This window comes from Magnolia sinica, chromosome 13 (assembly GCF_029962835.1).
Source record: "Magnolia sinica isolate HGM2019 chromosome 13, MsV1, whole genome shotgun sequence".
Taxonomy (NCBI): Eukaryota; Viridiplantae; Streptophyta; class Magnoliopsida; order Magnoliales; family Magnoliaceae; genus Magnolia; species Magnolia sinica.
The window spans coordinates 16,133,268-16,159,490 of record NC_080585.1 but is presented as its reverse complement, the minus strand read 5'-3'; the positions used below and the strand labels follow the sequence as shown (position 1 = coordinate 16,159,490).

Below are 26,223 nucleotides of genomic sequence, written 5' to 3'. Positions count from 1 at the left end.
CGTCTGTGAATTCTTTTGCTCAACCTTCTTTCTAAACACTCGCTTGTTGCTTAAAGCTTTCTTGCCATTGGACAATTTCACCATGTCATAATGTGGTTCTTATGCAAGGATTTCATCTCCTCTTGCATAGTTTTCAACCACTCTCCCTTATGCTTGTCGGTTAGGGCTTCAAAATAATCTTCTGGCTCTCCCTCATTAGTTGACATACTGTACTCATGCGGCAAGTACCTCTTGGACGATTGTCTGTCCTATATGACCTCCTCACCTGTGGCTCAATAGGTGGATCAAGTGAGGGCTACTCCCCTGGTCCATCTTTTGAAAGAACTCCCTCGTCCTGTGTACCTTATTGTACTCTCCCGTCATCAGGGACAACGGGAGGAATAATCGGATCCATGTCCTCTAGCTCACCTGAACTAGGCTGGTTCTTCTCTGGCTTACCAATGTTTTCTATACACTGATCTTCAAAGAAAACCACATCTCTTCTCCTGACGAGCTTATTCTCGATTGGATCCCACAATCTATAACCGAACTTTTCATCACTGTACCCTGAGAACACAAACTGCCTAATCTTTATATCGAGCTTAGACCTTTCGTCATTTGGTACATGGACGGATGCCCTGCATCCAAACATTCTGAGATGACTGTACGATGGATCATGTTCAGTCCACACCTTCACAAGTACTTCTCCATTCAACGGAGCTGATGGAGACCTGTTTATCAGATACACTGCCGTATGCATTGCTTCTCCCCAGAATATCTTGGGCAATTTCGCATGAGATAACATGCATCTGATTCTCTAGACAATGGTGCGATTCATTCGCTTAGCTACACCATTATGCTAAGGGTCTTGAGAACCATCTATTCATGCCATATACTCAGGGACTTACAATACTTATGAAAGTCGCCAATGTATTCACCACCGTTGTCAGTACGGATGCACTTCAATGATCTACCCATCTCTCTCTCAACCATAACATGAAACAATTTAAATACACCAGAGACCTCGTCCTTGGATTTCAAAGCATAAACCCAAACCCTCCTAAATGCATCATTTATAAACGTAACAAAATATAATGCCCCACCCAAGGTTTTTGTCCTCATAGGACCACAAACATCAGAATAAACCAAATATAATGCATGCACTTTATCAACATGAGAAGTAAATTTAATAAATAAAACTCTATGTTGTTTCCCTGATAAACAATCAAGACAGGTTTTGAGAAGCATACCTATCACGTCTGGAAGGAGCCACTTCCTCGCTAGTAGCTGAAGCCTCTTTTCACTCATGTGGCCTAGACGCCTGTGCTACATGTCAATAGCTGAATCTTCCGCAGCGTTCACCCACCATTACACACACTGACACTTGCCTTGTAAAGGGTGCATGTAACATCCTCGATTTTCACTGTTTTGAATTTTCAAAAATCTTTAAATTTTTTTTAATTAACTTATATTATCACTCACTGACTGTTAGCACTCAACGTTAGCTTATACATGAGTGGTCCAGTCTAGTTACAATCAGACTGTGTGCGGGCCTCCAAGCCAGATGGCCGTTTACACTTAGCGACAGCCCGTGTGGGCTATACCACGACATAGAAATGTCAGAAAATTATAAAAATTCAAGGGAGCATAGATCTCACTGGGCTTGGGGACCATCGCTGACCACGGACCCAGTGGACACCCAGAAGTGGAATCTGGCACTTGCCAGATGCGCCCCACCAATGCCAAAAATTGGAATCTGGCACGGGTAAATAAAACTAAGATGTAAGACATTTCAGCCGTCAGATTTCTTCATAATTTACGATGAGGGTCTAATGTATTTTCCTACGCCCGTTCACAAACTCTAGGAGCCGATCATGGCACGGTGACCGTTGATCGCGAATCAGACCAGTGCGACCAAACCTCATATCTAATCATCCTCAAATTTTGCATGGCCCTTCATCGAGCCATGGAGCACTTATCCTATAAGTTTCATAGTCAGAGGACCACCAGAACTGTCCCGGTTATCTAAACAAGCTCTAGACCGCTCGTTGGTGGACCACTGGTTCCAAAACTATAAAATAATGTCCATCCCATTGGGCTTGACGTCCATCACGGGAGTCGGACCTAGGTACGGTCTAGAACCGGTCAACTTGAGCTGAAGGATGAGTGCATGAGAAGTGCAAATACCCTAAAGGAATGAGTTGGAACTTAAGTGAATTGAGTCATTCATTCTTATGTAAAGTGGAAGATTTCGGACCGTCGGTTTGCGACCAAACTTTACCCATGGAGTAAGGATATTTTCCTGCTCATATCCGTATAGCCGCGGCCCCGATCGACCATCGGTGACCGTTGAACAGATTTCTAATCATATCTGTCGATCGGCGCATCCAAATGGCGGGCCGATCGTATCCATACGTAGATCATCATCAAGGCTAACTATTTTGCGGTGTATATCAACTTGTACACCCCATAGTGAGCCTTAGAGCTTAGAAAGACCCTCTCATAGGTCTAGTATAGTAAAAACCCAACACTTGGGGCCATTGTCACCAAATCTGACATTATAAAAGGGCCTCATTTGGGGCACCCCTCTCTCATACGAATTTGCCCTAGTGAACAAAGGAGAGAGGAGAGAAAAAGGAGAAGGAAGAGAGGAAGAAGAGAGTGAAGGTGGACCGTAGGCAAGGTGGGATCCAAGGGAGGTCAATCTTGCACCACCCTACCTCTTCTTCAAGGAAGACCCCTCTACTACAACCACAAGAATCGTCCGTTGATCATGTAGGTAAAACCCCTCACCCCTTTTTCTTGAAATCCATGTATTAAGAAGAGATTGACATGGATTTTATCATACAAATGCTTGCTTTAGGGATTCCGGCCGTTCAACCCCAAAAATCCATCTTCCTAGATCGTCTTTCAAGCCTCCAACGATCCATAGGTGCGGACTATTACTCCTAGGTGGTCTAGCACCAATTTCAATATGAGGTTAATGATTTTGATTGCTTGGTTGATGTAATTAGAGAATATAGAGAAAAACCTAGGATTTCATACTTGTTGGAGTGGTGTGGAATAATATGTTTTAATTGATTTCCTCATATGATATTTGTTCTTGCTTCTTACATGACTTGGTGTAAATTTGTTGATTACCTGTTGATGTCTTGTTGGATTGCTCTTATGATGTTGCCCTATAGCATGCATGCCTTAATTATTTCCTATGTAAATTTATTTTCCATGAGTTGTGGGAAGTGAGCAACTTCCTCACTAACACACACAACATACATGCACCATCACTTATAAATCATGATAGTCTGCTTAGTAGATAAATTTGAATTGTATGTCGGTGTGTGAGAACGTGATGATGATTTTGCCAGTTGATAACCCTGTCCGTTGACTTGCTGTGGACCACCATCCAAACCCTAGGGTTGGTCAAGAAAGCAAGGAGAGTTGAGGCGGTCCCGTTGGTAGGACCGCCTTGAGGCTAAACTCACGAATTTGGGCGAGTGCGTGTGGGCGACAGTAGTTGGACTACATGGGTTGCATGCACCCGATGTCGTACCGCCATGTACTCGCCTAGACTCGTGCGGTCTAGCCTACTGTTGACCAACCATGATTTGTTAACCCTGTTTGCTCACATCTGTATGGAACCTATGACACCCTACAACCGAGGTAGCCCATCAATAATCCACTGGGAAATGGTCCACAGCCTCGTGAGCGGGGCATGGTGGAATGTGACACTGTATTCGAGCTGTCTGCCTACGCTGGGGTGACGCGCCTCCCCGTAGTGACCGCGAGCGACCCCACATTCAGCACCCCCATGTGCTTGAAGTCGGGGATGGGGGAAACCCGACGGGGTCAAGGACCGCGGGGTCTCGGCCTCAAGCATTGGGGGGCCTTGGCCTCGCAACTAGTTCAGGGCATATGATATGTGGGGTGTGACAGATTCCCAAACCTGCTGGATAAATGGACTTAACTAATAACTTGGCTAACACGATCGCATCGCATCGCACTAGTTAGGGTAGCGACTCGGCAGTCGAGGTCGCACTGAGGGAGTGTTGGCATTGGCGATCGTTAGATGTTATCGCACGAGGGAGCGTTGTTGTGAGGGCATGCATCATGTCATGCTGCATACATGCGCATTAATAAGATTACTTAGATGTATGTGATTGTATGCTTTTCATTAAGACCATATTAAAATTGATGCATATGATAACTTGAGATTAATAGCACCCACTGAGTTGATCACTCACTCCCACTCTGGGACGGTGTTTTAAAACACCAACCAGACTCGTTCATAGATGCAGGTGATACAGATTTTGTGGAGCCTGGCGATGCAAGCCTCGAGGAGGACCGGCCCTCATCGGACCTGTGGATGGCACGTTGGATCGCTGCACAGAGGGCTCAGCTTTATTCTTTTTTGACATATTATTCTTTTTGTGAATTTGTTGGGCATCACCTTGTGCGCCCGTTTGTATTCTTTTAGGCATGTATATATAAGTATAATTGATTTTCTTCTATTTCAGTAGACTTGTGTGGTTGTGCTTCATGTTCCAGGAAGTTCCAGAATGCCCATTTAGACTGGATTAATCGCATATTAATGAAAATTGGATATAAGTGACCCCGGGAACTCGGGAGTCGAGCGTATGCACGACCCCCGATTTTCAGGGTGTTACAGTGCAACACTTATTTCCTCTGACTGCGATCAATGAACCTTTGATGAGCTTTCAATGACCACCAGCAAACCGACTTTCATAGTCATCATCATCCAATATTCCCGTCAACATTAAGTTGAAGCGAAGGTCTGGGATATGCCTCATATCCCTGAGAACCAATGTGCAGCCCACATCGGTCTTCACACAAATATCACCGACTCCCACGATTTTCTATACGCCAGAATTTCCTATCTTCACGGTTCCATAGTCACTAGATTATAACTTATGAAAAAGTCCCTACGTGGAGTCGCATGAAAAGAAGCTCATAAGTCAATCATCCAGTCGATGTCCTGACTCGTAGCCGTGAGATACATCATTATCTGCTGAAAAAATAACTACAACGTCGCCATCTGAAGTGACCGCAGTGAAATCTGATTCATCTTCCTTCTCCTTTCCTTTTCCTTTCTTATCATTCTTCTTACGACGACATTCATGCTTGTAGTGGCCCTTCTTGCCACAATTCCAGCAATCAATATCATTTCTTTTACTCGACTTGCCTCTTGATTTATCTCGGGCCTTCCCGCCCTTCTTGTTCTTTCTGCTCCCCCGTTCCCGTGTCACAAGGGCATCTTGCTGAGCAGATCCATGAGACTTCCTCCTTGTCTCCTCATTGAAGAGACAACTGGTTGTCTGTTTCGTGAAAATCTTTCCATCTGGTGTGGAGCTACTTAGAGACACCACTAATGTCTCCTAACTGTCAGGCAATAAACTAAGTAATAGTAAAGCCTACAATTCATCATCTAGGACTATCTTCATAGCAGAGAGTTAGTTCACTATATTGCTGACCTCATTTATGTGCTCGGCCACAGAACCACCATCCTTGAACTTGAGATTCACAAGTCGCCTTATCAGAAAATTTTTATTACCAGCTGTCTTCCTCTCATATATCCCTTCCAATTTCAGCCATAGGCTAGCGGCTGAGGTCTCCATAGACACATGGTAGAATACGGAATCGTCCAACCATTGTCTAATAAACCCACAACCTTTTTATCCATCCATCATCTTCCAATCATTATCAGACATATCCTTGGATCTTACTGATATGCCTAAAATCGGAGAATATAGGTCATTGCAATAAAGTAAGTCCTCCATCTTAGCCTTCCATATGGTCCAGTTAGAATCATTGAGGCTGATCATCCTTGATGAGCCACTTCCATAATTCAAAACTGATCCTACCCGTTCAATGAACATGGCTTTGATACCACTTTGTTGGGGGCATTGCACAAAACCTTAGGATCTAGCCTTCCAAAACAAATCAGAATTATGGAATAATAAAGCAATGAAATAAATCAAAGCATCAACCACACACCACACAAGAGATTTTTACGTGGAAAACCCTCAAAGAGATAAAAACCACGGGACCTCGTCCAGATCAACAATCCACTATGAAGTAGAAAATTAGAACATTTTTCACTCATGCGGGAGTGAATAAACAATGAAAGAACACAGCAAAAAACGGAGAGATCTCATCGATTACAAGGACGTAGAGGCGCTGAGATATAAATTGCACAGTAGATAACCTCTACGAGCATAACCTCCATTCTACAAGCTTCCTCTCTATCTTTTTCTCTTTCTCTCATACTTTTGATAGCCCTCTTGTGTTTTTCATCTCTATAGAAAAACCCTAGGAACCCCTATTTATAGTTTTAAGAAACTCTTTTCTGCATCCCAGTTGCGAAAGGACTCACATTTCCGCAATCCGCAAAATCGCGGAACAAATCTGCGTAACCACGACCGGTCGAAATGAGGCCACGACCGGTCAAGCGCCACCCACGACCGATCGAGCGCCACCTTCGACCGGTCGAGCACCCCGGAGAAAAAATAGCCCAAAGTCGCTGGACTTTGAGTCGAGTCAGGGCTCGACCCCACGACTGGCCATGCACACCGGTCGTGTGAGGCTCACGACCGGTCGAGCACGGGTAAAAAAACCCATCAAATGTAAACATGTGGCCCGCCGTATGAGTGGACCTTCATGAATTTTTAACGAGGGAGCAATTCTTTCTTTTGTTTTGTTCTGCAAGCTGGGATTCCTGCCATGCATGATCAAAGAGCTCTACGCCGTGGTTTCCATTCCACATGCCCTGATCAACCCGTCACGTTGTTGGCACGTGTGATACATTTGCCATGGGTGAGTTCATCTTGTTTTTTGTATTCATTTATCAAGGTGAGATATTTTAAGCTTTAACCTATGGGCCCCACCATTGCTCATAATATTCAATCCGTCAATCATGTTCGCCCTCTCGTGTTCTTCTGAGACCCAAAGATATGGACCATGCAACTCAGGTGGGCCACACCATAGGTCACACTAGGGATGAGGATGCCCGCTATTAAAAAATCCTGTTAACCGCATGTAAGACCATTTTAATCCGTTCAAAAGATACACCCCACCAAAATTATGGACACCCAAAAAATAAGGCCATTTGAAAACTCACGTGCATCACACACCACGTGATTTAAAGGTTTTGGCATGATTTTACGTTGCATAGGATCAACCTGATTTTTGGGCTCCAAGGAAAACGTGAGGGGCCCACATGATGGACGGGAGAGAAGTAACTCAAGGTTTCATGGTAGTTAACTGAGGAAAATTGTTGTTACATAACCAAAGGTGGCTCAAAGGGATAGGCAGGTGAGGCAATTGCCTAAGGCCTCCTAATTATGAACGCCCTACATTATAGCAAAATTAAAATTTCTTAATTATAAAGATCCTATATTATAGCAAAATTAAAATTAAAAAGAAGAAAAAAAGCCTAATTTTTTTAAAATAAAATTTATTGAAAGGCCTACAAAATAGGAATATCGAAAAATTAGTTTACGAATTTGAAATCGAAAATAAAAAACAAATCCTAGAAACTAGCACTATCAATAATAACAGTCTAACTCTATTGACTCTTTTCGAAATAATAGCATCATTCCCAAAAATTCTTCTCGTAAAACCTAGGACCACGACTATCTACTTTATTGTTAATTAAGTTCTCAAAAAATTAAATTCTAACGTCATTTTTCTAAATTAAATTCTAACTTCATTTTTCTAACGGTTTGGATTTATTTTTGGATTTATGGTTTAATTTTGAATTTATTATTTTTTAAAATTTTTTAAACTAAAAAGGCCCGCCCCTATACATAACTCTAAAGTGTCGAGGTTGGATCCTCTACAACCGTAGTAATTTAGCTTAATTTACAAAACTTTTTAAAATGGGACGTGGATCTCCTGCTTAAAGCCTTTTTCAGGAAATTCTTGCTACCGAAAGCTAGGTGGGGTTTACTATGATGTCTATGAGAAATTCATTCTATTTATACATTTTTCTATATCATTTTAGGACATGGGACAAAAAATAAGCAGATCCAAAACTCAAATGAGCCACAAGACATGAAATAGTGAGGCTTTAGGATTTAGAGTTTAGTGAGGCTTGAATGTTCACCTTTGAAATATTCGTAGGGCCACAAAAGTTTTGGATTAGGCTAATATTTTTGTGTTTTTCGTTCATCTCAATAGGAATAACCTTATGAATAGTATAAATGGCACATAAACATCACGGTAGACTCCAGAGGGGTTTCAATTGTAGGCATCTCCCTACTCACTGTTCGTCTTGTATGACTTACTTAAAGTTTTAGATTTGCCTTATTTTTTATTCCATACCTTAAAATGAACTAGCAAAATGAATGGATGTAGGGCTGAAAGTTGGGCGGGTTCAACCCGTGACCGACCCGACATTGGCTTGGGCTCGGGCAGGATATTTCAAGTCCGATCTTAAGCTTGGGCTATACAAACACCAACCCGATAAAACTTGGGTTGGTCTCGGGTTGCCCGACCCAACCCGAACCCGATCAATATATAAGTTACTTATAAATTATAATTGAGTGTGGATCGTTTGTGTTGAAGGCACACTAGTGATGTCGAGTCTCATTTGTCCACGTCATTTCCAAGGACTCAAGCTAACAAGATATGCCAGATTTCTCTCTCCCAAATAGACTTCATGCTATGCTACATGACTTTTAAAGGAGTAGTTGTCTTATATTTTAACTTCTTTTTTTTTTTCTTTTTTAAAAAAATAATAATTTATAAATGAAGTTCTTTATAATGAATAATCACATATATATAATTAATAAAATTATAGATACAGAAAAATAAGTCTTATATTGAAATATAATAAACTAATGTAATAATGAAAATATTAGCATGTATATACCCGACCAACCTGATCGAGCCCGCTTGGGTTGGGCTTGGGTTGAGAATTCCCAACCCGAGATTGGGTTGGGTTGGGTTAGGGTTGAGGTATAGGAACCTTGGGTTGGGTTAGGGTTGAGCACCAACCCAACCCACCCTGCCCGACTTTCAGCCCTAAATGGATGGGGTGGATTTCTCACAAACATTACGGAGCCCAGATAGCTTCCCAATGTAGGAACTTCCTACTTAAGGCTTCCGCAGGCAATCCATGGCCGTTCATATGAATCAGATTGTAAAGAGTTTCATTAAACCCACGATCATGTATCAGGCATACCATCTATACACCACATTTGCCATAGTGGTGCAACGTCCAAGTGGTCCACCAGTTGGTTCCAACCTTGAAAATGTTCTCACAAAAAGGCTGGTTTACTCGTCAGCAGGTGGGCCTCAATGCTTGAAACAGATGGGTGATTTAGAGATCTTTAGCCAAGTTTTCTTCAGCAGCATATTTGTTCCATAAACTGTGGCCAACTCGATCAGCCCACGATCATGTATTAGGCACACTCATGCATCGATTTTCTCGTGGGCAGATGCCATGCTGGTAGTCTGTGCATGAGCTGCATTGTAAAAACGTGGAAATAGTTTGGAGGGCGATTGTTGCCCTGTACATTATTTTCAATCAAGTCGTCCACTTGAATCACAGATATAAAAGTGATTTTTGGACCTTTGGTATAACATGAGGTGAAGCACCTGATAGTCGAGGTTGATTTTACATAAACGTCATAGTGGGGTTCACCCAAGCAGCCAACGCATTTGCATTTGCTTGTACACCCACCCAATCGGCGGTTATAAGAAATGTACAGGAACATACAAAAAGGTAGTGGAACAAAAAGGTAGTGGAACGATAAATATATGAATTAATGAGGTAGTTTTAAAAAAAAAAAAAAAAAAAAAAGTACCAGCATGTAAATTTTATATTAATTAGGTAGTTCTTTGTAAAATTCTCATTAAAATTTTACTTTGATGCTACGGCTGTGCATTAAAAAATAGCAACTGCAGAGTACAACTTGTCAGGCTATAGAACTGGTATCCGGAAAATCAGGTACAAACCGTCCCAAACATTCAAGTTGAACCATGGAAACCAGAAATTATTGTAAATAATTATAAAAATGGAAAGAATAGAAAAGGAGTTATATATAATAAAAAATAAATAAATAACCTTTGAATCAACTTCAATGAGTCGATTTCTAACATTTACGTAGAGAGAGATGTGAGAGATTGATTAGAAATTTAGAAGGCATAAGTTAATAGCTCTTGCCATGTAACTAGTTGTAAGTGATCAGTTCTCCCAACATAAGCCTCTTTGAAATGAGAAATGACCACCTACAACTCCGAGTATTTAATGACACAATTTCTTTATGTGTTTAGAATTTCTATTTATACAAAATTTATCCAAAATATCAAATATTTTCCAAGGAAAATACTGGTTAAGCCCAAGGTAGGAGATTGGTCTCATTTGAAAGTGAAAGTTAGCACGGTTGAAATCACCCCATGAGCAAGAGAGGTGACTTAAAGAAAGACAATCTCTAGTTTTAGGATTAACATACAAAATAAAAAGTGAGTATATCCAAAGAGAAGGAAAGAAGAGAGTGGAATTTTAACAAACAAAACTGATTTCTGCAACGACCCTGGTTGTTCATGTTGTGACGGTCCAATTAGTTGCAATCCGGAACTGCAGCAGCCTTCACCTGGAAAAAACAAGTTTCATGTCTCAAGAGGCATGCATGAAGGGAAATGAATGACTATCATCAGGAACAAATGCTTCTTTTGGGTCCTTACCCTTGCTCCGGTGGTAGACTCTTAGGAGTTTCAACACGTGGTCAAGGGTTCGGGTACCCATAGGTGGTGAAATTCCACTAGAGTGTGTGGGGGTATGTGTGCATGTGTAAAAAAAATAAAAATAAAAAAATAAATAAAAGGTATGTGCATGAAGGGCAATGAATGACTATCATCAAGAATAAATGCTTCTTGGAATAAATGCTTCTTTCATGAGGTATTTACTGCACTACCATCATAACGAGTGTCATAGAAGTAAATAAAATAGCTCTGCATGATTGCAATATGCCAGCTGGTCCCAGGCCCAGAAAGGAGGGTTGAATTCAGGTGGCAGGCCAATCACTAAACTCTTTCCAATCATTCATTAGGGATTCATGTTTCAAATCTTGCGATTGGTGAAACAGGAACTTAAAGCCAACCTAAAATAGCTGGGACGTGACTACAATGCTGATGACAATAATATCAACGAGGTTCCTATCAAGTTGAGATGAGATTTATTGGGTCTTTCCAGAGGAATGTAAAGGTTACTTGCAAGATTAGAACATCCTACTTCCTAGACAAGCCAATTGGCAAGTGTGCCTGTTGCATGTAGATCATCAGGCCAGTCTATTATGTATGTGCTGCAGCCCAGAAATTGGGCCGGTCGGATCATCAAGTGAATCATCTGTACGGAAAAAAGTGGGATCAAAAACCCTTACTCAACATACACGCGTTCTTTCATCTGAAGACCAAAACAGCCTATTCTTTGGACACAAAGCATGCATTGTAGGGTCCACCTGATAGACAGTCCAGATCTCGAACCTGTGAAACAGTGGCATGTGGGGTTCTACTTTTAAATAAAAATAAGGAATTAAAATAGAATAGGGATTTACAGCAGTCTCTCAAAAAGAGAGGAGCACATGGAGTCTGGTTAGCTACTGAGGATGCATAAGCTGCAACTAAACCAATAGGATAAAAGGGGGGGGGCATCTGGTTGGCCCATATCTCCCGTTATTGTCTACATCTCTCTCATTTTTTCTTCCCACCTCCATCATTTATTGTGTTGATTCATGTGTTTTCGGTACAGCTGTCAACAAGTCAGGTTCCCGTCGGGTCCTATGGTACCCTTACACGGTCTGATTGGATCTAGGTCTGATTCTTGAAGGCCCAAACTGTGATCCAATCGGGTTCAGGTACCCATCAGGTCTTTGGATGCATGTTTTGAGTTGGGTTTCTCGCTTCTTCGAACCAGTAGCTCATTACAGAAAGTGAAGAGCTTGAAAGAGCAGAACCTTTCTCCGTGGTCCAATCCATCTTATTACTCTTTATTTGGCGGGACAACGATCAGATGATTTGAGCAGATCCCATTTTTCTCTCTCCTATATGATGCTCCGCAGATGCAATACAATAAAGACTAGTTCAACCTAAGAATAAACCAGCACCAATTGCTTCTCACTGCGGTCACACAAAGCCGGCGTGGGCGCTGTGTGGAATCAGAGATGGTAGGAGAAATAAGAGCATTTACATGATTGGCCCACTTGTGGATTAGATCACATACACGTGTGCCACTGACATGTGCATGGTGTGTAAACAGGCTATCTTGCATGCATGTGGCTTAGGAAAGCTCATTTCATTTCTAGATCATCAATGTGCATTAAATATATACAATTGTACTTTAAAACTAACTAGACCTGACCTGGACAGGACCTGAGCCGACTTTAACTGGGTCCATCACATGGAGCCAAACCGAACCTGACTAGGCCCGATTCCTACCCAGATCCAAAAGGCGAGACCCAAACCTGACCTGATTTCTTAATGGGTCCAAAATATGGGACCCGGATCCATTAAAATCAGGTTAGACCCGACTAGACTCGATTTTCACATGGATCCAAAGGACGAGAGACCCAAACCCGTCCTACTTTCATTGCAGTGTACAGATTCTTATCAAGAAATAATAACTAATAGTGACAAAATTAAACATTATTCTCAGGAAATGACTTGGAACATTTGAGACTTACAAATAAAAAATTTTAAAAAGAAGAAGAAGAAGAAGAAGAAGAAGAAGGAAAGGAGACCCTTTGATTTTTCACAACCATCCATTGCTTTCACAAATCTCTAAATAGCCACTGATATTTTCCGAGAAAAAAAAAAACCAGCGACTTCCACTAAGTAACATTAGTACCTTTTATTAGGATGACTAAGAAAGGTTATGACAAAATGCTCGCTTCTCAGCTGATTAAAATGCACTATTCAGCAAAACCACACAGATACTAATTTATTTTTAGCACAAAAAACATAGTAGAGTTTCAAAAGAGATAATATACAAAGGCTCAAGTGAGGAATAAACCAACTTACATCGAAGCAATTTGTTTCCTTTGAAGATAGCATATTCCAGCTTTCCAGAAAGGAATGAGTCACTTCAGCCTCTCATGAGTACACATTGGAATCAATCTGCTGAATATTTGGAAATATTTGCCGCAGAGTAGAACAATAATTTGGCAAATTTGCCTGCAAAATGAGGGCAGACAAAGCATCAGCCTTTAGGGAGCACATAATCACAGATCTTAAGTGTCAGTATGTATAACATGTGGTTATCAATCATCATCATCAAAGCCTTATCCCAACAAATTAATTGGAGCCAGCTATATGAATTCTGTTCTGCCATTCCATGCTAGACCTTCAGTAAGACCATAATGGTCATCACTCGAGCACCATATATGTTCTTAACACATCATCAATAGTCTAAAAGAAACTTTTGAGGAAAAACACAAACAGTCAATGCTTTACAATAATTCTTCATGCATGATTTCAACCATGACATGCCTCTAATCACACTGCATCTCAGTGAGTGTAAAGTTATGGAGATGTAAAACAGGAACGAACAGGGCTGTTCTGATTTTCTGGAACATTCCAAGTACTCTGGACAGTCATGATTTTAGAAACTATGGGAAAAAAAAAAGGCCCATTCCGTAGAGATCAAAGTACCCTCTTTAAAATAATATCCACATAGAAAACATGTCATTTTTTGGTGGTTGATGCACATCACACTGAATCAAAGTCATGGTGATACTAATACTCACATACAGGATGTGGATGGAAAAGATACTCGAAAGCCTAAAGGAAACATATAATTGGGTGTGGATGGAAAACAAAGGCCAAAAAGGAAAATGAAGCTGGATGTGGACAGAAAACTGCTGGAAGGCAGTTTGGATACATTTGGCATTTTTTGCATGCAATAATAGAAATTTTTCGGTAAAGAACCATACACATGGGTTGTGCTCCAGATAAATGGTTGTGAGCTTCTCCTTCGAACCAGAAACAGCTGAATCAAGGCCTTCCACTGAAGCTATTTGGTTATCATTAAGCCATAAGTCCTCCAATCTGCATAGCATAAATCAATCACATGGAGAAAAGAAAACAGAAGACAGGCTAACTTGATCAAATGAACATCTGTGCAGACCTTGTCAGGTTCTCAATATCGCTCACACACGTGATCTTATTTGAAGAAACATCCAAAACACGAAGATTCAATAAGGTGGATAAGCCTTCCATCTTCAAAATACCATTATGACTCAAATAAAGTTCTTCTAGAGCAACACAATCCTGTAAAAATATGATATCAAATATGACATTACTAGAGAGTGTTGATCAAAATATCATAGTGTTTTGAAGCTCAGATATTACATACTTGAAAACCCAACATAGATGTTAAACGGTTGCTCTGTAAGCTTATTTTCGTGATGCACTTGAGTCCACAGAGGTTCACAGTCCGGATACGATTCCGCCCCAGCCACAGCTCTTGTAAATTTGTCAAATTTTGCAGATTCTCCATCACCTGAAATCACAAAATCAAAAAATTGACTGTTGACTCAGATGGGTGGGGAAAAAAATCCCTTATACACCTAACTGGCACTGATATATCATATATACATTGTGGGGCCTTTGGATGGTTGCACTTGTTAGTCCTGGGGAATTATGAATCCTGTAAGATTGTTTTTCCTGAAAATTGGCAGATCTAGATATCCTAATGGAGTCAACCTATTTTTAACTTTCTTCTTTGGTTAACAGATTAAAGAAGAAAGAGGAAGGATGGAGATGGGAAACTGCCATAATAATCCTTCGATTTGTGCAATAACACCTCTTTGGAAGGAGCGTAAAATCCCTACTTTTTGGGATTCTTAGGTGAACTCATCAACTGAGAATGGACAATGATGCAAGACAATTAACCACTTGCTCTAAAAGCTCAAACTTTTAAAGTATAGCAAATTAATCCCTTTATCTCATAGCCCAGGCCCCACAGCTCATGGGTTAGGACCTCGGCCGAACCCCCTTCATGGGCCGCCCACCCCGAGTGTGTCCCTGCATCCCACGGGCTACCCCACTGGAGCCCGATGTGAAATGCGCATTAATCACCCCCGGTAAGGAATCTCGAACACGAGATCTCCCCCGTGGGCCCCAAATTGCATGGGTCACCCACCCTGAGTGTGCCCCTGCATCCAACAGGCGACCCCACTCGAGCCCAGTGTGAAAATGCCCTTGCATTAGACAATACCTGGAGGTCCCAAACATTGGATTGGGAGCAAATCGCCAGCTTGTCAAATCCAGCAATGAAAAATGCAAAGATCCAAACATCCTCTTTATGATCTATGAAAGCATCGAAGCACCTATATTTTATAACCATGGTTGATTGGTCGATCATTTAAAACCTACTTATCACAATAGATTTGTAGATTGGCTTATCCAAAATGTTTCCATTGCAAAACTCCACAGATACACCAGTCGTCAGAATGCTTACCCGCAGTCTGTTTGAACCAAGTTCAAGAATTTGCAACTCATGCAAGTGATCAAACTCCTCCATCTTATTCACTTCATTCTTAGAGACATAGAGTTCCTTGAGTGTGCTTGAGACCTTGGATATAGCGTTCAAGGAAGATATCTCATTGAAAGATACATCGAATACCAGAAGACTCTTGAAAATACTAACGTCAAGTATTTTTGTAAGCTTATTATCCCTGAGTATCAGCTCCTGTGAAAAAAGAACCAGACAGGTTAGAATGAAGAAGTGGTTATGGAAATTGAAAGGAACTCAATTACCATGTACATAGCATATTACCAGAATCTAACCCCAAAAAAAAAGTAAATTTTGAACATAAAAATGGTGTTCTTGTTGAAGCCTTGAAGGATTCAAAAGACTTCCGTTTAGCAGTCAAAATGGGCACAAGGCCTGCTGAATTTTCTCCATCTTGTCATTTGGGTTCTAACGAATCTGTGACACCATGCAATTCAATCCTATCCAGCGAAGCAAGAAGGGTTTGGCTTCATGGCTTCAGAAGGAATTTACTGTTTACCAGTCAAGTTAATTTCCAGCTAGTGACATTGATTCAAGAAAAACAACCATTGTAATCCTCTAACATGAGAAAGCTTCACAAAGTGATGGCCTCTCGACCAAATGGATATAGTTTTGTGGCCAGAAAATTATAAGTTAACGGAATTTATGTGAGGAAAATTGCCTTGCAGAGGGAAAAGATCATATTGTGGCATGGAAAGAATTAGCAGCATGAGCATCTGGTTAGCTATTCACAGAAAGATAATAGAACAACATGGTGGAAGACTTGATAAGACGGCTGTTGTTGCATGCTCTTTGGCTTCTTCTGGAGTGTGCAGTCATTGCCTCATTAGTATGGGTGATTGGCCTTGCACTTGCTACCTCAAAGCCTTTGATCATTGGTTGATTGGGTGGACTGATTCACATCAAAATTTCATGCTGGGAGCATGATTGGAATGGATGGGTGACAATGAGGGCGTGATGGGAGTGAAGGAAAATCTTGTATGCTCTCTAGAGGAGGGGAGCTGAACTCATGTTGGATCCTCAAATCCCTATCTTCATTGCTTTTGCCAAGAAACATTGGAATATGCTTGAATGCCATAAACCCAACTAAGTCATAACTGAAGGCTACAATTGGAACCGTGAATTACTGAAGTGAAGACTACCTTAATCGTTTGATGAGGCATGTAAGTTTCAGAGAGGGGATGCTTAGACAACCCATGAAAAGCGGAACAAACAGGGAAAATTAGAGTAGATTGACTCCTGAAATTGTGGTGCTTCCGATGCAGTGCAATAATAGTTGGAAGGACATGATCAGCCTATGATCTCAACATGCAAACCATCAAGAGAAAATAAACAGGCAAATTTGCAAGCTTAGATCTTACCAGACAGCTCGACTAGGTTTTCAAATTCCTATCCAGACTCTTCATTTAATCTGATCTTAACCATTAAACAAAACGCCGAAGTTTCCCTACATAAAGGGACTCTCTACTTGTAACAGAAAACAACTAAAGACTAGTTTATTCCAAAAATCCACCTACATAACTTAGTAAACCACTTATAATAACTACCGAAAAGATACTTACCATAAGTGAAAAGTAAATAAATAAATAAACTCTCAACTTCCCAAGTGTGGATCCCAATCTCCAGCCTTTTCTTTTTTCCCTTTGTTTATTTTTCTCTCCTTTTCTTCTTCATTTTTCGCCACATCAGGTTCCTTACAATAGCACACATCCAATCTACCAATAACTTTTAGTTTCAGTCCAAGAATCACAATTTCATAGCTAAATTGAATTTCTCCTACAAAGTACTTGTAAGGGAATAATATGCATAACGTCGGCGAAAATGCACAAATCCCTAGAAAGAGCTGATGCAACCAAATGGCCACACGTGCCGATTGATCAAGATTCGAAGAAAATGCCCACATCTCATGCGAGCACACTTCGCACGTGTGTACAAGAAGAGGCCCACCTTCCTTTTTTAGCCCATCATCACTTCCAATTTCTTTCAATTTTCTAGATTAGGAAATCTGCTCTTTCTTTCATATCTTTATTTTAGGCAAAGAATAATTTTAAATATTTTCTTATCTAAGTATCTTCTTATTTTAAGCATTTTCTTAATTAGAATGCTTTGTTATTTAGGTGCTTTCCTATTTTCATAGATTTTTAGATTCCATATCTTTTATTACAGATTACAAGATTAATTATAAATAGGGCATATGGAATAAGGCAAGCTAATTAATATTCTCTTTATGACATTTTCTTATTCTCTACGGTAGTTGTTGAAGGGGGGGGGGGGGAGTAATCTCTAGTTCTAGACTAGAGGACCATTGAGCTTGCTCATGGTCTTGCATTCGTGATCTCTAGCATTTGGCTAGAGGATTGTTGGGTCTTTTTCCCGCAATCTCTTTTTCTTATTGATTTATTTGCTTTCCCTTTCAAGTTTGCATCAAATTGGTATCAGAGAAAGTTCTGCTCTTGGGAAAACTAGAAGGTATTTTTTTTCATATGAATCTAACCTTTCATCTTTCCCCTTCATCCATCCATCATCTTTCATATTCTTTTCTTTCCTCTTTTTTCCCCATCTCGAAATCACCAAACCCTAATTCTATTTCCAAAAAAAAAAAAAATCTTCCAATCCTACCACATCCTAATCCCATTCCAACATATCAATTCATTGCCCTTACCTCTCTTTCCTTACTGGAAAAAAGAAGAAGAAGAAGAAGAAGATGTCATGGATAGGAAGATGTTCTCATGTGTCCAACAATTATCCCTATTTGGACTCCCATGCCTTTCCATATCCATCGCACTATACTTATCCAAGTTACTTCGATGAGCAAGATCGCCATTCATGTCACCTTGAGTCACATCCATTTTCATATGTGCCTTATGGTGATTGCTTTCAACAACCTTCCCCACACGTCGGTTATCCAAAAGCATCTTATCGCACAGAAATGTTAGTGACGCCCAAGAGTATTTGAAAGATGCGAAAGAAGAACTTACACAAAGTCAAGAAGGAGATTAAAGCATTCAAGGGAGATATTGCAAATGAATTCAAGGAATTCAAGGAGTTTGTGAGAGCTTGCTTTGAGCCCTTGATTGAACAGGAAAAGCTTTATGGGCTTCAATCTGTTTTATCTAGCATTCCAAGGAATGGCGTGGTTATAGATAGTGTGGCAATCTAAAAGGAATCCTCCTTTGGATTGGTTGATGGATCAATGGTTATATTGGAGGAAATTCAAGTAAAATCAAAAGTTCAGTTGACGAATGATCCAATTGAAGAGACAAAAGGTTTAACAGATATGGACGATCTGATGGTCAAAGAGATAGATAATGCTACAATCATAGTAGCAAACTCCATAGAGGTCAACACAACAGCACCATCTCAATATCAACTAAAGTATGCAAATCGAAAGACAACTGTGACCAAGGGGCCACAATCGACGCCTAGAATGCGGAAGACCCACAAGAAGCAAAAGAAAAGACGGTTTGTGTTTCAATACCATATTATGCACCAGCTACCCGTTAGGCGTGTAGGCCTCCACCATCAACTACCAGTGAAGCCGAAGAAGACGAGCTACAAATGAGGATCTTCGTAAGAGATTATGACTACCAATTTAAATTCTTTTGAAGCCGAGTGGAATTGATGCAACCAAATGGCCACACATGCCAATTGATCAAGATTCCAAGAAAATGGCCGCATCTCATGCGAGCACACTTCGCACGTGTATACAACAAGAGGACCACCTTCTTTTTTTAGCCCATCATCACTTCCCATTTCTTTCAATTTTTTAGATTTGGAAATCTGCTCTTTCTTTCATATCTTTATTTTAGGCAAAGAATAATTTTAAATATTTTCTTATCTAAGTACCTTCCTTTCTTTCTTATCTAAGGTGCTTTCCTATTATCATAGATTTTTAGATTCCATATCTTTTATTACAGATTACAAGGTTGATTATAAATAGGACCTATGGCCTATGGAATAAGACAAGTTGATTAATATTCTCTTTACAAAATTTTCTTATTCTCTACGGTAGCTGTTGAAGGGGGGAAAGTGATCTCTAGTTCTAGACTAGAGGACCATTGAGCTTGCTCACGGTCTTGCATTCTTGATCTCTAGCATTTGTCCAGAGGATTGTTGGGTCTTTTTCCCGCAATCTCTTTTTCTTATTGATTTATTTGCTTTCCCTTTCGGGTTTGCATCAAGAGCTCAAACTAGTAAACCTCCAGAAATAGGATAAATGAAGTCAGGAGTGTAATGTAATCGATTTTGAAAGGTTACTATGATGGGCCCCATGGCGTATGCGAGATACTACAAAATAGTTCATATGATGGGCCCCATGGCATATGCGAGATACTACAAAATCTTCCCATCGGGTGATGCCAACAGCAGCATAATAGGCCCCAGTTGAATGCTAGCCATCGGTTGTAATTATCCATTTTCACCAGACGGGCTAGGACATTCTGGCGGGTGAAATTAGGGTATGATCAATACTGTGAAGGACCACCAATTCAATGGATGAGCTCCGCATTGCCAGGTAGGGGGAAAAAAAAAACTTTCCTTTAATTGCATTGACATTCGAAAGCCATTCAAAAGCTAGCATTCAGACAATTAAAATTCATAGCATTGCAGAGAATTTAACAAAAATGAAAATAAGCTGCAAATATCCGTACTTGGAGGCCGGAGATCGCATTCCAGCGTGAAATCATCTCAACGCCAGCATCGTCAAAGAGATTCTGCCGCAGTGAGAGCTTTTTGAGCTGAGAGAGGAGGCCGATCCGAGAATCGATGGTGGAGAGGCGGTTTGCGGTCAAATCCAACTCAATCAAGGTGAGGGGAAGCTCGACTCCTTCGAGATCGTGGAGCTGGAAGCTCGTGAGATCGAGATTGGAGGAGGTCGACTGATCGCCTTCGACCTCTCCTCCTCCTTCGAGATTTCCATGATCCGGATCGGACTTCTCTTCCATTGGAGACGAACGAACGGAAACCCTAGAAAGAAAATTCTCAAATAGAAAACCCCAGGAAGAAATGGAATATATGTAGAAGAGAGTGTCTCGAGAATACTTGTGTCAGAAAAAATGAGTTTTTTTTTTTTTAATCCCCTTCTTTTATGAAGAAAAGTCGCTATTGCCCTTTTTATTCCTATCCTTCGGAGGCGGCTAGGAATGGGAAGATAGCGGAGAAAGAAATGCCGCATCGTTCCTCGTGTTCTTTTGGTAGCAGTAGTCGGAGGACTACTGATGTGACATCGTTGTCCTCTAGCTGGCCCACCGTTGATAGACATGGGATGATCCTGTACTTTCGACGTTTGTGGGGCCTGCTCATGATGTATATGTAAAATCCAAACCGTTCATACGGTGAGTGTCCTCATGTTCGTCGAACATGCAAGGAATTCTCCCTATATAGAACTCAAGCAGGACAAAAAATGAAGGGAGAAGTGTATAATCCCTTCTAAAACCTGTATATTGACCGGTGGCGGACTCACTAATACATCCAGAACCAAAAGCCTGTTTCAATAGCACACTAACACTCTCGAAGCGGATTGGCTGGTGTACACACACACCAGCTGTATAGCTGGTGTAAATACGTGTCGTGCGAAGACGAGCGCCTACGCTCCTCCACCTACGAGTTGTACGAACGGTTCAAGGGAGACAAAAGTTTCATGAGCCACGGTGATGTATTTGTTACATCCCCATTCTTCACCCATTTTTCATATTATTTTAGAGAGTTAGACAAAAAAATAATCATATCCGGAGCTCTATTGGACCACACCAAATATACCACCGAGGATAATGATTTTCATCGTTATAAAATTTATAGGGCCCACCATAAAGTTTATTTTCCATCCAAATCATTAGCAAGGTCAAAATTACATGGATTAAGAGGAAAAACAAATTTCATATTGATCCAACTTCTATGACCCTCAAAAAGGTTTTAATGGTATACATTCAATCCCCCTTTGCTTTTTTAGTGTGATCATGTGTCTTATTTTTTGGCTCAAGCCTTAAGACAAGTTCACCAAATGGATGAATAGTTTAGATATAACACATATATCATGATGGGACCCACAAAACTTGCCGGCGTCAATACACCAGCTATATAGCTGGTGCATGGTGTATGGTACACCAGCCAATCCGCTTCCAAGACTCTTATCTGAGTTGGAGTAAAAGCAAATCAACTCGTTGTCATGGTCGAACTTTCCATCTTGACTCATCATCAACTTCTCTAGGATGACTGCATAATGATGGTTAAACCAAGAGCCTATCCGGTAACTCGTCAGGTGGTCATGGCTAAGCGTAATGCTGAGATCCATGCCCCACAAGTTCTCCTTGGTAAGTGTTGTCCACTTTCAAGTTCTATCTTTTAAGACTCCCTTTCTTTTAACCCATGTCATGTACTAGCATACTACCCATGTCATTGTGTCCATCTCAAATCCATGGTCATCATGATCGATGGTTAAGATCATTAATATCACTAGATACGTTTCATTCCATAGCAAAACTCTGGCATGAGCCTCACACGTTAAATATGTGGCATCCCAAATCCTGACTTAATGTTATAAGATTCGCCATGACTATAGATATAGACAATAATTATGTCTCCCTTAACGCAAACTTCGAAGGGGCCAAAACAAATGTTAACGGGACAATACACATGCAAAGGAAACAAGCTAATGGCTAGCTTAGATTGATAACTCTTCAGTAAAAGAAGTCAAATCCACCATTGAAATTGCCTCGAATTCATTTATCAAGATTCCTTGGCAAGAAAATAGTGGATGTTTGAATGGATAGCTTAGGTTTATCAGCAAGTGAGGTTTTTACCATGCAAAAAATAAAGAGACTGTTATATACTTAATTTGTGATTTTTACTTATCATCCTAACAGGATTTATAAATTTAGAAACTTATTTTTAAAAATAAAAATAAAAATGTCATGAATAATCATTACAATTTTCATATTTACATGTTAGTTTTCTTTAGAGGTGGCAATAGGCTAAGTAAAGCTGGATTGAGGTTAGCCCTAGCCTTGGCCTAATCCTCAGGCCTTAAGCGTTGGCCTTGCTCCAATCCCTTGGTAGATTAGAGTTGGGACTGAGCTAGTTCGGAGCAAAGCCGAGCTAGGGCTGACCTTATAAGTTAAATGTAAGTTTCATATATATATATATATATATGCCATGTGTATAATTCGTATATGATTACTTAGTACATGTACACTACATGAAAATTGGCAAAATTTGATGGTTCAAAACTATTGATTTTATCAAAAATCAATGAACATTGGGATTGAGAATGATAGTTGAAAATTTCAATGTTAAAAATGAAATTCGATGGTTCTAAACAGCCTTATAGTTTTTATCGGTTTGATATAACAATCAAGTACAAGTTTTGATGGATAATAAATTCGGCACATGTGAACCATCAACTAACTCATCAATCATTTTTCGACAATTCTAAGTTGTTGTTCTGGAAAATTATTCAGCAGCTCAAAACTGTCGTTATGGGCTTAGATTTCAACAAATGCTGTTGAATTTGATTTCAATATGCGAAAAAAAAAAAATTTGAAATTTGGAGCCTGAGTTATGCTCATACATCTGATAAACATATCTTATATTATTTATAATCACTTAAACCTGATAAACACATTTTATACAATATAAAATTATTATAATCTGTAATTTTTTTATTTTTAAATTATGTAAAATACAATACAATAGTTTCCTATGCAAGACAAATGAGCCATTATTATCATTTTTAGGTGTTAGTTTACTAAGGAACTATGGCTCCTATATCAAGAGTCAAATACACTTTATGAAAGAATTAGGTAAAGTAATATATAATCATTACATTTTTATCTTACAAAACTATAAATTTTAGAGTTATTTCAATGTGAAACAAACAATACAACAAAACCACGTTACAATTAAACACACATGATATGACAAGCAAATTATAAAAGTAAATAATTAAAACTCTTTTATAATTGTTTATGGCTGTAATTGAAAAATCAAATAAGCTTTAAATGCAAATGGTCCAACAATGAGAATGCTTAAATAATTACAATTTTGTCATTTTTATAAATTAATTAATATTATTCAATCCAAGTAATACATCAAAATGCAATTGAAAAAACTGACGATTTCACTATAACTAGTTTATAATGAGTATTTAAAATTAGTTTTTTAAGTCTAAACCGAACTCTCCATGACCCACGAGAAGGCTACCTACATACTTATTGTGGTGATGAAATCATGTCACTATAGTCCATCTTTCTCTTTTACAAACGTGCCTTCAAATTTTTTTTACTATCGTTTCAAAGTCGGATTCAATTTGTGACGATGTAAACCATCTTCTAGTAATGATAAGCACTATTATCATCCAGCCCGTTAGCAGAAGATAATTGACATCATTAGCCACACATTCACTATCAAAATAAACTGTACCCATATTCAAAATGGTAGCCTGAAACTTAAATACAAGTTTAGTATCAGAGACAAAATTCATTAATATATAATCTACCATTGACCTTATAAGCAAAATTTTTATAATATAGAATTACTATAATCCACTGTAATATAATTAAAGCATATCAAAATTACGACAAAACGACTTACAGGAAATATATGTGCATGATGTTATTTCTAAACCATTTTTTATCCATTCATGTGGGTTGATATTCATTTTCAAATATCTAACGTACTCCAAGATACCAATAGCAAATTATATACATTATTTTTCGATATTGACAGCCCTAACAATGATCAACCATTTGTTAGCGGTCGGGATAATCGAAACATCAACTGCAAACATATAAAATTTCATACATGTATCTCAATCAATATCGTCCTAATTACGGGCCCCATGCGGAATACCCTAGTCAGATTCATTTCTTCGAGGCATGTTCATCGACAATGTGATCCATCTGATCAACGGTCTAGATCACTGTACTTGGATCCCACTTTACAGACTTGCACAAGCAGAGGTATTTTCATCATTCTCCAGAGAAGTGGGAAATTCTCACCCCGACAACGGCTCTATCGAATTTGTGAACCCATTCTCTCTTTCTCTCCTATTATTCATCATCGACTGTTGCACTGCGAATTCTTTCCAATTTCACTAAAAAATTCGTAAAAAGTTATGTTCTGCTCCATCAAAACATCCACAACCCAAACGTGGTTTGATTAATTCCATCACTAGTGGTCCATGGACGAAGATATTCACATCTGTCTCTAGGGGCCTGTTGGGATGCCTGTAAGTCACTTAGAGGTGAAAGTCGCTTGCAGGTAAGTCACTCACAGGTAAAAGTCACTTACAGGTAACCTTTTTGGATATGAGTTGTAAGTCAATTACAGGTAAGTTAGTTTTTCTGTTTGGGTAACCTATAAGTTACTTACAAGTGAAAAGTTATATATTTGAATTTGGAAATTGTTCCAAAATGTTATGATCATATAAGAATGAATATAAGTAAATATATCATTTTATTAAGCCCATCAAGATGAATATTTAAGTTAGTTATTAGGCCAAACTAAACATCAAGTAGGCCATAAAAGTGAGCCTGTGAATTCAAAATATATATAATATGAAACAATAACTCAATTTAAACATTGAGAATAAATTTAAAAGCGTTCATAATAAATATAATAATCAAAGTACATCAATAATGTTTTATTTAATAATAAAAAGTGCATTTAAAAATTGTCATTTGGGAATCTTCTTTAACCATTCATTCCTTTGAATAGGACTTACATTATTAAGGAACGTAGAGGCGAGATGCGGTTTTTCTGCAAGGAATGTGTAGGCCCTATATATCATGTCAGAATTAATGATTATCATATTCTCCAACTCTTTCCATAATTTTCCTGCTGTTTTAGTTTTGAATGAAACATAATCATTTATTGTTTCTTGAATTCTTTCGAACTTTCAATAATAGTTGATGCGAGATAGGCATTATTTTTCTTCTTTGGTATTTTTTGAGTGGAGATTCTCACCTTCCTTTTACCACTTCCTCCATCATATTAATACGGAAGTTGTGTTCCGTCGAAATATGTATCATCAGATGGTGCAAATGGTGTATATGATCTAGAGGGGTATGAGGACAATAGGATGTTATCCATGTAATAAGATGAATGGAGGACTTCTTCCACAAGATCATCTGTAGTTCGTGCTACATTTCCTGTAGCATAATCGTCACCGCATATTATATCATACTGAGCTAGCAATGAGAATGACTTGTTTCTGATATGAACACTTTCATGTGTTGCTTATAAAATAAAAAGAATCTAGTCAATTATCACTATATATAAATGACTTTAAGTTTTGAACGAACTTCACCTTAATGAATTCATCCTAAACGTCTAGTTTAGCAGTAACATATTTCATTTATTCATCCCAACCGAAGCTACTTTTGTTAAGTACAAGTTTTGTTATGTTATATTTCTTTTTAAGCGTTCGTAGCCGATTCGTACACTTATCGCCATCCACTTGCACACAAAATGTCTCCACTGCTATTTTTGCTACTTTATTCATACTGACTTTTTAAAAGTGTTGTCAGCTTCTTCTTTTTTCTTTTCCCAATGTCACTTATTCAACTAAGGTGTTTGTCATACATTCATCAATATATGAATTCCAATTAACTCGTGCATTTCTGCCGCTGCTGCTACTTGCTTTCGCATTTTGTGACATACCGTAAAACATTGTACATTTAAACATTATAAATTTGTAAAATCACATAAGATATATT

General features: G+C 39.2%; 1 protein-coding gene across 2 annotated transcripts; it reads right to left on the bottom strand.

Annotated features, from left to right (window-relative positions):
• Positions 1-10,334: 10,334 nt before the first annotated feature.
• On the bottom strand, positions 10,335-20,643 carry LOC131222969 (protein phosphatase 1 regulatory inhibitor subunit PPP1R7 homolog). 2 transcript variants are annotated; one of them, XM_058218233.1, is made up of 7 exons: positions 20,161-20,642; positions 15,458-15,688; positions 14,351-14,497; positions 14,123-14,265; positions 13,929-14,043; positions 13,018-13,170; positions 10,335-10,595 (listed from the first exon to the last, which is right to left on the bottom strand). In XM_058218233.1, the coding sequence occupies exons 1-6, from the start codon at positions 20,452-20,454 to the stop codon at positions 13,090-13,092; spliced, it is 1,011 nt and encodes a 336-aa protein (XP_058074216.1). In that variant the 5' UTR covers positions 20,455-20,642; the 3' UTR covers positions 10,335-10,595; positions 13,018-13,089. The 2 variants fall into 2 exon arrangements, with proteins under 2 accessions (XP_058074216.1, XP_058074217.1); XM_058218234.1 differs by lacking the exon at positions 10,335-10,595 and adding an exon at positions 10,895-11,484 and having other exon boundaries at positions 20,161-20,643.
• Between the last annotated feature and the right edge of the window lie 5,580 nt (positions 20,644-26,223).

Excerpts from the sequence above, each read along its gene's own strand:
- LOC131222969 (XM_058218234.1), bottom strand. The coding sequence starts at position 20,454 with ATGGAAGAGAAGTCCGATCCGGATCATGGAAATCTCGAAGGAGGAGGA. Across the intron at positions 14,498-15,457 it reads TTGGTTCAAACAGACTGCGG|GTGATGGAGAATCTGCAAAA; the intron begins GTAAGCATTCTG and ends TTGTGATTTCAG. Across the intron at positions 14,266-14,350 it reads CATCTATGTTGGGTTTTCAA|GATTGTGTTGCTCTAGAAGA; the intron begins GTATGTAATATC and ends ATATTTTTACAG.